At 45.3% G+C, this 12,500-nt stretch overlaps 1 protein-coding gene across 1 annotated transcript in view; it reads left to right on the forward strand.

The window, feature by feature from the left end:
- Positions 1 to 12,500, forward strand: part of plekhg2 (pleckstrin homology domain containing, family G (with RhoGef domain) member 2) — a 75,909-nt gene that overhangs the window by 17,295 nt on the left and 46,114 nt on the right. The window contains exon 3 of the mRNA XM_080460245.1: positions 10,765 to 11,291. Within this exon, the coding sequence (XP_080316371.1) occupies positions 10,765 to 11,291 (527 nt within the window). The remainder of the gene's footprint in view (positions 1 to 10,764; positions 11,292 to 12,500) is intronic.

Raw genomic sequence — 12,500 nt, forward strand, 5'->3', positions numbered from 1 at the left:
TAAAAGCTCCTCGCCTGAATTGTACGAAATCTTCAGGGATGATTTGTCATCTTCCAAGAACCAATCTATTAGATTTTAGTACGTTAACAGCTAAACGTTTCTGAATAAATCCAGAGAAACTGTAAATAATGTTCCATACAAAGCAGATGAGAGGCTCTTCGTGGAGGAGATCAAAGGAGATCAGCTTCTGTTGCCATGGAGACGCTACCTGCTCAGTGTTTCACACAGTGCTGTAGCTACCTGACAAGCTAGATAGCATCGATATGAGCTAATGGCTATCATGCTAGCAATGCTAACTCGGTTCTTCAACCAAATGTGGCGGTGGTGAAGGTTCTGCGCTCTACCGAGTCTAGCTCTAGTTTCCCTGTGACTGTGTGGGGAGGATTTTCCCTCTCGTCTGGTTTGATCTTCCTCCTCGTCACTCCGTCTTCCTGTCTCGGCTCCTTCCAGCGGAGGTCAAACTGTGGTGATTGACTCTGAGCTGAACTTACATTCCCACTCTTCAGACATCTGGTTTAATGTTACACCCCCGCCCTCCCCCGCCCTCCTCCCCCCCACCTCCACCTTTAAACAGTTGGTTTCATGTCCCGCGGCTCTTCGTCTCCACGTTGTTCAAACTGTGGACAGACGAGGACGCGGTGTGTTGTTGAACACGTGAAAGAACAGCCAGTGTTTACAGGGACAGGTCTGAGCGTCCCGGACGGACCAGAGGCTGGCCTGGAAATAACTTTTCAAATTAAAACAGTTTGACGCCACTGAGGCGTCGGAGTCGGTTTTTAATGAACGATGGAAGATAAAAGTCGTGACAATCCGAGAGGTCAGAGCCAGGAACCATCGACATGTTTCGTTGCGTCTCTTTACTCTGCAAAGGTTCCCGATGGAGACAATGAGAACTATTTGAAATCGTTCCGACTTCATCTCCATGGAAACAACCGAAAACACAACTTTTTGAAAGCGCTGGTCCAGGATCCATAATCAATAAAGCACAATAAATATGAACCTGACTCCGGTGGGACTCAAACTCACAACCTTTGAATATCCTGTCAACGACTAGAAGTCCAAGACATCCGTTGTGCCACAGAGCCACATGAGTGGAGTCATCACTCCCAGACCATAATCACCTGCAACTTTTATTTTGACAGTCACCAAAATGACAATCCAACTTGCTACTTTTATTTTGACAGTCACTGTGATATCAATTCAACTTGGCCATCTGTCCAGTAGACTGTCTGTGTAGAAAATACATATATTACTTATAACTACTTACATTAAAGCCACATGACATGAACTCAATCATCTCGGTAGTTTAGTAAAAAGAGAAGGTTTCCTGTGGAGCTCCGACCTTCAGGATTCTCACTCCTGCTCAAGTTATCAGGGTCTGAAGGCTTCTCTGCAGGAATAAGAAATAGATCAGAATCACAGACTGATGTTGATACTTCGTCCATGAATACTACGTCGGTTAGCATTCTCAGGCTAAAGCTAGGTACTTCTGATATGAAGTGATGCTGTTTATGAATTCCAGGAACATGGACATGTCCTCTGACAGTCTCGTTTCCACAACCGATCACCTTCTGCCTCCAAATACAGACGACTCTGGTGGGACTCCAACCCACAACCTTTGAATGTCTTCCCTGAAGACCAGGCTAAAAGTCCAATGTGCTGTCCATTGCGCCACAGAGCCTCTAGTGGTGGAACTTGGTAAGTAGTTATAAGTAATATATGTAGTAACTGGGAGCTGCTAGTTGGTCATAAACATCCATCACTGCTTTGGACTTTGAGGGTCGACTTTGAAACAAGCAGTGAAATGAATCAGGTTGAGAATTCAAGTTCGTTAACAACTGGAGAACACAGACACTCTAGTGGACGAGGGAGTTAGCATGCAGGGCCACTAGTGGGTGCTGTTGGTCATTTTTGTAATGAAACCACACACACGTACAGAGACTAATGCACTATAAACATTACCAATGGCGAGAACACAGACATTCATCTGGACAGACGGCCATGTTGGATTGTTATTACGGTGACCGTCAAAATAAAAGTACCAAGTTGGATTGTTATTACGGCGACTGTCAAAATAAAAGTACCAAGTTGGATTGTTATTACGGCGACTGTCAAAATAAAAGTAGCAAGTTGGATTGTTATTACGGCGACTGTCAAAATAAAAGCACCAGGTCGTCTGACAGTCTTGTTTCAACAACGGATCACCTTCTACTTCAAACTACCCTGGTGAGACTCGAACCCACAACCTTTGAATGGCTTCCCTGACAACAAGGCTAGAAGTCCAGCGTGCTGTCCATTGCGCCACAGAGCCTCTAGTGGTGGACCTTGGTCATTACAGTTTATCTGTCTAACGTGAGCAGGAGAGCGACTCCAGAAGGTCTGAGCTCCACAGGAAACCTCTTTTGACTAAACTACCGAGATGGAACACGACGGCTGCGACTCTCATGTCAAGTTTGACTTTTTAGAAACGACTCCTGACGTGAAAATTTCAAAATGCTTGGTAGTTTTATCGTCGATAGTCACCGTAATAACAACCTGACTTTGTGAAACGAGTGGCCCAACATGAAAAGTACAGCGTTTCCATGGAAACAGACTTTTGGTTCAGAATGTTGACGTGTGAACATGAAGCATTTCTGGAGGGAAAACGCAAAAAAAAAGAATCTTTTTTTACTAGAAATGTGTAAACTGGGCTTCATTGTGAGTAAGGCTGGTTGGAGTTTAAACTGAAAGTGTCAGAATATGTTTGTTGGTCTTGTTTAGAGACTCTTCATTCAGGGAGTTTTGGGTTCTACAGGCTCGTGTGGCGTTAAAGTTTCTGGAGGAACTGGTTCGTCGTTTCTTTCTGGTTTTGATGAGGACGATGTTCAAACGCGACGCTGCTGCTTCATTGTTGTTTTCTGTGAACGAGTTGGCCTCTGTGGCACGTGTGCAGGTCTTCACACCGTCCAGCCACCTTAACGAGACTCTTGTTCTGTCGGGCCCACGGCTGCAGACGCTTCGTTATGTAACGACCCGTGGAGAACGAAGGACGTGGAGTTGCCTCCAGGCGTTGACCTGTCGAAGCCATTTGGAGGTGGAATTTCCCTTTAACTACACGCCGTGGAGGCTCAGTGGATTCCAGCGCCTGTGATTACAGTAATAAGAGCAGCGGCTCCTCGCTGTCATTAAGCGTTCCAACGTTTCCTAGAAAAAACCAAACGCTGCAGTTTACTGCAGACACCCCAAACACAGATCGTTTTCATCTCATGGAATCAATGTAGTTCCCATGTTGGGCCACTAGTTGGTGCATTTGTTAGTTTTAGTACGGAAAACACACACACACACACACACACACACACACACACACACACACACACACACAGACACCAGAGAACAAGGAGCTCTAAACATGAACAACAGGAGAACACAGACATTCTAGTGGACAAACCACCAAGTTAGATTATTATTACGGTGACTGTCAAAATAAAAGTACCAAGTCCAGGAGAACCTGGACTGGGAGTCATGACGCCATGGAGGACACTTTGTTCTGATTGGCTCTACTGAGCATGTGCACAACGACTGGTTACTATGGTGACCATCTACACGAGGCTTCAAGACTCTTTCTTTGAAAAGTTTGGATTTTTTTCACCCTGAATCAGTCAAATGTTGATATTCTGGCTGGAGCTGCTGCAATGCCATCGTGATATGATTTCCCAGAATCCCTTGGGGCAGGTTTCCCAAGATGGCGTCAGTCAGGAAACAGAAACAGTTTGATGTATACAGAATTTGGTTTGTTTGGAAACATATTGATTTTGGTGGGATCGATTTGGGAAACTTGGTGTTTGGAAATAAGTTATAAATGAGTTATAAATGAGTTATAAATGAGTTATTAATGAGTTATAAATGAGTGGTGATGGTCTAGTTTTAGGGTGTTGTTTTATTTTCTATGAAGAAGTCATTCCTTTTATGGATAGTAGATCTTAAACAGGGATTCTAAGTGAGTAGCTTTGAACTTGATCGAATTAAAATTCACTTTCACTGACATTAAGACATTAAAGTGTCTTCAAACACGACTTGCGTTCTTAGATAATCTATTTTTCACCAGATTTAGATTCATGAACTCAAACATTGACCCTTCAAACAAAAATCACTCCTCAACGATTTCAGTCTAAACTGAATCACAGTCGGACTCTTCTGCTGCTGCCGGGTCTTCATGTTGACTCTGTCCTCAGAAAGATACGAGTACAACTCTGTGTGTGTGTGTGTGTGTGTGTGTGTGTGTGTGTGTGTGTGTGTGTGTGTGTGTGTGTGTGTGTGTGTGTGTGTGTGTGTGTGTGTGTGTGTGTGTGTGTGTGTGTGTGTGTGTGTGTGTGTGAGTGTCTTAAAGGAAGGCACAAACAACGAGAACAAGACGAGTGTTCATCAAACCACATCCTGCATCTAAAGTCAGGTGTAACACACACACACACACACACACACACACACACACACACACACACACACACACACACACACACACACACACACACACACACACACACACACACGCACACACACGGTTGGCAACAGGAAACCAAGTTCTTTCTTTCGCCCTGACGGTGTTTTCAACATGTGGACCGAACAATTTGTGAATCAAACTAAACGACTGAAAGTAACTAAAACTGTAAGTAACTCAAACTCTCCTGTATTTTCTGCTGATCTGGAGTTTATTTGTTGCTCTGCGGAAACGCTCCGACGAATTGAACAGAAAGTTTAAGAACGCCTGAGTCTGAGTGTCTGACTGGACGTATCATGAGTCCTTCTTTTCAAAAGCTTCTCGTCTAAATCTGCAGCAGGAAATATGTTTGGGTGTAACTGACGAGCAGGATGCCACATGTGACATCTTTGTAATCAAATTACTTCTCTCTGGTAATCCCATGGTGTTTGTGTTTTAAAAAATTTGCGTTTGCTTTGTTTTACTTCATTTCTATGAAGACGGTCTTGTGTCGGTTTCAGAAAGTAGCTTTTTCTCCTTTTCTACGGTAACAGAGTCAGATCATTTTCCAAAAGTAGTGATTTCCACTGTTTCCATGGAGACAGAACATTTTCAAAAAATTGCGTCCCCCCCCCCCCCTCCCTGTTTCCTCGGAGACAGAGTCAGACCGTTTTTAATAACGTCCACCTCGGGAGTCCGTTTCAAAACGTTACGATTTCAGTGACTGTGAGCTCCGTTTGTTGTTTCAGCAGAAAACCCAAAACACGACGGAACCTTTCTCTTTTCACGTTCTTTTAGAAACTGGGCCTCAGCGGTTGTAGGTTTGGTCTCCGACCAGAGTCAAGTTTGAAAATTCCACTGATGAAGATTTTCTTTCTCTCTTATTCAAACTTGACATGAGAGTCACAGCCGTCGTGTTCCATCTCCGTAGTTTAGTAAAAAGAGGTTTCCTGTGGAGCTCAGACCTTCAGGAGTCGCTCTCCTGCTCACGTTAGACAGATAGACTGTAATATCCTCATTACACCACTAGAGGCTCTGTGGCGCAATGGACAGCGCATTGGACTTCTAGCCTGGTCTTAGACATTCAAAGGTTGTGGGTTGGAGTCCCACCAGAGTCGTCTTTATTTGGAGGCAGAAGGTGATCGGTTGTGGAAACGAGACTGTCAGACGACATGTCCATGTTCCTGGAATTCATTAACAGCATCACCTCATATCAGAAGACACACTGCAAGACTTTTAAAATCTTCACAGATCAAGAGACACACACTTGATGATCATAAAAGACAGGTCCCACCTCCTCTGATCTGATAGTGTGTCGTGTGAACTACAGAGCTCAACACACATGAACTGATCCTTCAGCAGAGTATCAGGCTCTGCACCATAGACTGCTATAAAACTACATATATAGGTCTATGTTCTTCACGCTCAATATTCCAAATCCTGCGTAGTAAAACGTGACTTCATTGTAAAACAAGGCATGTAAAGGGAAAACAAACATGTTGTCACAAATCAACCTGGGGCCTACGTTACGACTCAGGATATTCTTTTATGGAGGTAACTTCAGGATTACTCTGGGATTTCAGTTCCACGAAGCAGATTCACTTCTTACCGGGATAAATGACAGCATAGTTCTCTCTCGTCAAAAAGACGAATCAACCGCTGCTGTCCGGGGAGCCGCTAGCTGGTCGTAAACATCCACGTCAAAATAAAATGACCAATTTGGATTGTAATTACGGTGAATATCAAAATAAAAGTATCAAGTTGATTGTTATTATGGTGACTGTCAAAATAAAAGCACCAGGTCCAGGAGAATATGGACTGGTAGTCATGACACCGCGGAGGAAACGTTGTTCTGATGGTCTCTACTGAGCATGTGCAGAAGAACTAGTTACGACCAACATGGTGACCAGGAGCAGATTTTTCTGTCTACAAGGAGGCGGAGCCTGAGAGTTTCCAGAAAATGACTTTTTCTCCCGTTTACATGACGATGGAGTCGGAGCTTTTCTGAGAAGTTCCACCTTTGGAGCCATTTTCAAAAAGTTGTGTTTTCAGAGGCTCTGAGCTCCGTTTTCGCCTGAACGGCACCGAAATGTAAGAAAAGTTTAGCGTTTTCTCTGAAGGACGAGGTGTAAACCATCCTGAGTGTTTCTGTGTTTCGGGTGAATAGTTTTTGGGAGAGCCACGTCTCCATGGCAACAGACGCTGATCTCCTTTGATCTCCTCCATAAGGTACCTCTCTCCTCTGCTTTGTATGGGACATTTTTTTCACCGTTTTGGGGGGATATATTCTTAAACATTTAACTGTTAACATCCCAGAACCTAATGGATTGGTCCTTAGATGATGACAAATCATCCCTGAACAATTCAGGTTAATAGTTTTTGCGATAACTTGGTAACTTACATAGAAACCAATAAATAAATACACGCAGTCGAAAACATAACCTTCACGGACGACTTTCGTTGGCGAAGGTGAACATACTGTATCTGGTGGTCAATCAGCACAGGTCTCATGTGGCTCTGTGGCGCAATGGACAGCGTGTTGGACTTCTAGAGAAGACAAGGCATTCAAAGGTTGTGGGTTCGAGTCCCAACAGAGTCAAGTTTAAGTTTGCACACACTTCCTGGTAACTCCCCCACCCCCTGACAGACACTTTATCCAACCTGGCTCGACTCCAACAGCAAAACCACCATGACCTCATCGGCACTGTGTCATAGAGAACACACACACACACACACTGACTCAAACGTCTGCCATGAGGTGAATCATGCGTGAGAACTGTGGCTAAATACGGCTGCAACTACTGTCTGGATGAGTGTGACTCCTTAATGTGCACATTACTTCAAAAACAGTCTTTGTTTTCAAGAACACACAATAAAATTATCTCTTTTCAGACACAACTACGAAACATTTGTTTTCCTACACCAATCACATTTAGTTTTTAGTAACACAACTTTGAGTGAAGTGTTTAATATATCGACGTGACTGTGGGATAGTAAACGTTTCATATTAAAGTCAGTAAACAGCTTTAGTACACTGTCAGAAATACTAGACCTGCTGATACCAGTAATTAAAGGAGTCATATCCTCCTGTTCTCCTCCTCCTCCTGTTCACCTCCTCATCCTGTTCTCCTCCTCCTCCTGTTCACCTCCTCCTCCTGTTCACCTCCTCCTGTTCTCCTCCTCCTCCTGTACACCTCCTGTTCCTCCTGTTCACCTCCTCCTCCTGTTCTCCTCCCCCTCCTGTTCCTCCTGTTCTCCTCCTCCTCCTGTTCCTCCTGTTCTCCTCCTCCTCCTGTTCTCCTCCTCCTCCTGGTCTGGTCGGTCCAGGAACCTTCAGTATTCTAAGTTTCTAGCTCCTCCTTGATTTTCCTCATTTGAATATTGGATCATAGGAGCTGCATTCAGAATCTGCTGTGTCTGTGAGCTGGACTGGCTCCGCCCACACATGCCCATCTTGGGAAGAGGAGGAAGTACTTCCTCTCGTGGTGCCATGTGCCAGAGCAGAGCTGCCTAATTGTGGGAGGAGTCAAAGGGAGGGCCTACCTTGATTGTGATTGGCTAAACCCCCGATGACACTTTATAGGGTTTGATTCCTGATTGGCTGGTTGGAGCAACACACTTTTTAAAACCTGAGACAAGCCAGGGAGAGAGAGGACAGACTGTCTTCACTTCTGGGACGTCAGTCCAGGTATGGGGACGATTAGTACTGCTGGAAAACCTTTAGGAAGTGGATGTTGCAGAAGATGGCGCTTTAATATTCACTGAACGACGGCCGTCAGTCTCTCAGGAGAGGCGGAGCCAAACTGAACAATGTGTCCAGCTGGTTCTCTGCTCTCCAGTGCTGCTAAAGTCCTTCCTGTAAGAACCTGCATTATTGGAAAATGTTCTCACTTCATACTCGGAGCGGAAATTCCTGGCCGTCTGGCGGCGAGCCGCTGACGGAGGTGGAGGGCTGGAGGAGCAGGTGTGTGGCTAAAAGGCTCAACGCAAACCAAACCTGCCCGTTCAGTGATTTTAAATGACTTTATGACTCCAACCTGAAGATTCTATTTCCAGTTTAACCTTTCAAATGCTGCTCTGATTGGATTCTACAGTTTTTCAGGACAATAATTCTGTATCTTCACAATAATGTGTCTGATTATTATGTTAGTTGCTGGTTGACCCACCTTACGGCCCGTTTACACAACTTAAGTGAAATCACTAAATGTTTGTTGCGTTTTGTGCGTCTGTTTACACAGAATCACTGAAAACAACCTTTTGACAACGCTGGCGCTCTGTTGCCGTGGAAATAGATGAAAACAAGACTTTCTGGAAACGCTCCGACTCTGTCCCAAGTAGACGGTTTTTGGCTGCATACATGTATTTATTTATTTGTTTGTTTGTTTAATTGTTTATTTATTGGTTTGTATTTATGTATTTTACCAAACTCCTCACTCGAATTGCATGAAATCTTCAGGAACGATTTGTCATCATCAAGGACTTATCCATTAGATTTTGGGACATTAACGTTAACGTTTCTGAATAAATCTCAAAAAACTGTGAAAAACTTCCCATACAAAGTGGATGAGAGAGGCTCCTCATGGAGGAGATCAAAGGAGATCAACATCTGTTGCCATGGAGACGCTCCCTGCTCAGTGTTTCACAGTGATGTAGCTACCTGACGGGCTAGTTCGCATTGATATGAGATAACGGCTAACACGCTAGCAATGCTAACTAGGTTTTGCAAACAAATGTGGCGTTGGCTAAGGTCTGCGCTCTACCGAGTGTAGCTCTAGTTTCATTTTGCCAGTCACCGTAATAACAATCCAACTTGGTAGTTTATTTTGATAGTCACCGTAATAACAATCCAACATGGTACTTTTATTTTGACAGTCACCGTAATAACAATCCAACATGGTACTTTTATTTTGACAGTCGCCGTAATAACAATCCAACTTGGTAGTTTATTTTGATAGTCACCATAATAACAATCCAACTCGGTAGTTTTATTTTGATAGTCACCGTAATAACAATCCAACTTGGTAGTTTTATTTTGATAGTCACCGTAATAACAATCCAACATGGTACTTTTATTTTGACAGTCGCCGTAATAACAATCCAACTTGGTACTTTTATTTTGACGGTCACCGTAATAACAATCCAACATGGCCGTCTGTCCAGATGAATGTCTGTGTTCTCGCCATTGGTAATGTTTATAGTGCATTAGTCTCTGTACGTGTGTGTGGTTTCATTACAAAAATGACCAACAGCACCCACTAGTGGCCCTGCATGCTAACTCCCTCGTCCACTAGAGTGTCTGTGTTCTCCAGTTGTTAACGAACTTGAATTCTCAACCTGATTCATTTCACTGCTTGTTTCAAAGTCGACCCTCAAAGTCCAAAGCAGTGATGGATGTTTATGACCAACTAGCAGCTCCCAGTTACTACATATATTACTTATAACTACTTACCAAGTTCCACCACTAGAGGCTCTGTGGCGCAATGGACAGCACATTGGACTTTTAGCCTGGTCTTCAGGGAAGACATTCAAAGGTTGTGGGTTGGAGTCCCAGCAGAGTCGTCTGTATTTGGAGGCAGAAGGTGATCGGTTGTGGAAACGAGACTGTCAGAGGACATGTCCATGTTCCTAGAATTCATAAACAGCATCACTTCATATCAGAAGTACCTAGCTTTAGCCTGAGAATGCTAACCGACTTGTTAGCTGCTAGCTACTTCTGGGAGCCGCTAGTTGGTCGTAAACATCCATCACTGCTTTACTTTTCAAGTCTGTTAACACCTGGAGAAAACAGACACTCTAGTGGACAGACCACCATGTTGGATTGTTATTACGGTGACTGTCAAAATAAAACCACCAAGTCCCAGGAGAATATGGACCGCTTTGCACCCTCATAGTCTAAAGCTACAACTCCGGTGGGACTCGAACCCACAACCTTTGAATGGCTTCCCTGAAGACCAAACTAGAAGGCCAACGTGCCGTGCATTGCGCCACAGAGCCTCTAGTGGTGGAACTTGGTTATTACAGTATATCAGTCTAACATTAGCAGGAGCAAGACTCCTGAAGGTCTGCGATGCACCAGGAAACCTTCTCAACCACCGCACCAACTAGTGGCCTAACATGGGAACTACGTCGTTTTCAGGGCTTCTGCCGTTTCCAGAATCCAGTTTGGATCTGTGAAGGCTGACTCTTTCACATGCTCCTGCCTCACTACACTGCTGCTGTCATATTCGATGTGTCCACTAGAGGGCAGCAGTAGAGACGATATGTCCACCGCCACCTGTAACGTTCTGACGTGTGTCTATGTCTCCCTCCAGCTGCCAAGCGTCCGTCCTCGGCCTCGTCTCTGAGTGGGATTGTGGGTCGGATGATGTCGTCCGGTGAGCGAGGAGCGTCATCTTCGTCCTGCACCTCCGTCAACACCGTGTGTTCGGACGGCGAGCGCCCCGCCTCCCTGTCCCTCTCCTCCTCCGCCTCCTCCGCCTCCCTGCAGGACGCTTCCCACTCCTCCTCCTCATCCTCGTCCTCCTCTTCGTCCTCGCTCCCATACGGTGCCGTGCCGACCTACAACGTGTCTTTGTGCTCCTCCTCTTCCTCTACGCCAAAGAGGAACGGCTCGGACATCAGCCTGGACCTCACTCCGCTCGTCACGCCACTTGGAGGAGGAGGAAGAGGGGGCTGTGCTGTGACAGGAGGAAGACATGCTTCGGTGGGTAATCCGATGGCGATGGCGGTGGCGGCAGCAGCGGCCGCGCCCAGGCAGCTGTCCCGTCTGGAGCGAGTGGCTCTGGAGATCGTGGAGACGGAACAAGCCTACGTCAGAGACCTGAAGAGCATCGTGGAGGTAAGAACGCCACCGCTAACACCACCGCTAACACTAGTACTAACACTACTACTCACACCACCGCAACCACTGCTAACACCACAACTACCATCACCGCTAACACCACCGCTAACACTAGTACTAACACTACTACTCACACCACCGCAACCACTGCTGACACCACAACTACCATCACCACTAACATCACCGCTACCATCACCACTAACATCACCGCTAACATCACCGCTAACATCACCGCTAAAACAGTGACAACAGTCTCAGGTGGACGTCATGAAGATCGCCACTCAATCAGATGCTCACTTTTAACGCTGCATCATCTGCAAATTGATTCAGATCCCTGATCTTCACATGAACCCTGTCGATACAGAAGTCTGAACGTTCTGGAATGTTGCTCAAGTAGTTAAATAACATCAGTTCAGTTACATAAACTGAATGTCAGCTAAACAACCTGCAGAACCAGACCCAGAGGAGGAGGAACCTTCAGAACCAGACCCAGAGGAGGAGGAACCTTCAGAACCAGACCCAGAGGAGGAGACTCCCTGCTGTTCTGGTTGGAGTTCAGAAGATACCAACAGAGAAAATCAGTGGACAGAAACAGAGACCAACAAGCAAACAGACATGAAATCACTCGCTGACACGTCTGATCGGTCGCTTCCAGGTCGACCAATCAGGACGTGGCGAGCAGCGTGAGGTGGAGGAGGCAGAGGAGGTGGAGGAGGTGGAGTAGGCGGGGGAAATGTAGGAGGTGGAGTCGGCCCTTACAGTGTGTTTGGTAGGGCTTTTCCACCTACAAGAACCAGGTTCTAGTTCTAGAGCCGGTTCTTAAATGAGCACTGCTAAAGAACTGGTTCTTTTTCCAGCGTTAACGGCGCCGGTAGAACCACTTCATCACGTCACTGGTTCCACCAACGTAGCACCGGCAGGATCCAGGAACCAGGAGACGGACTGTACCAGTGGTTTGGTCCGGGTCGCTCCATCTAGTCTGACCTGAACAATAATAATAATAATAATAATAATAATAAGAAGAAGAAGAAGAAGAAGAAGAAGAAGAAGAAGAAGAAGAAGAATGATAGAACGCTGCTCTACAGCCGTTTCCATGGTAACCTAGGTAACCACTCTGATTAAAGTTCTCTTTCACATGAAGCCATTAAAAGGCTCATTTTAGCTCTAAAAACTCCAAGCTTTCATTTACAGTAGTTTGTAGTTTGT

The sequence above is a fragment of the Lipophrys pholis genome (assembly GCF_963383615.2).
Source record: "Lipophrys pholis genome assembly, chromosome: 3".
Lineage (NCBI taxonomy): Eukaryota > Metazoa > Chordata > Actinopteri > Blenniiformes > Blenniidae > Lipophrys > Lipophrys pholis.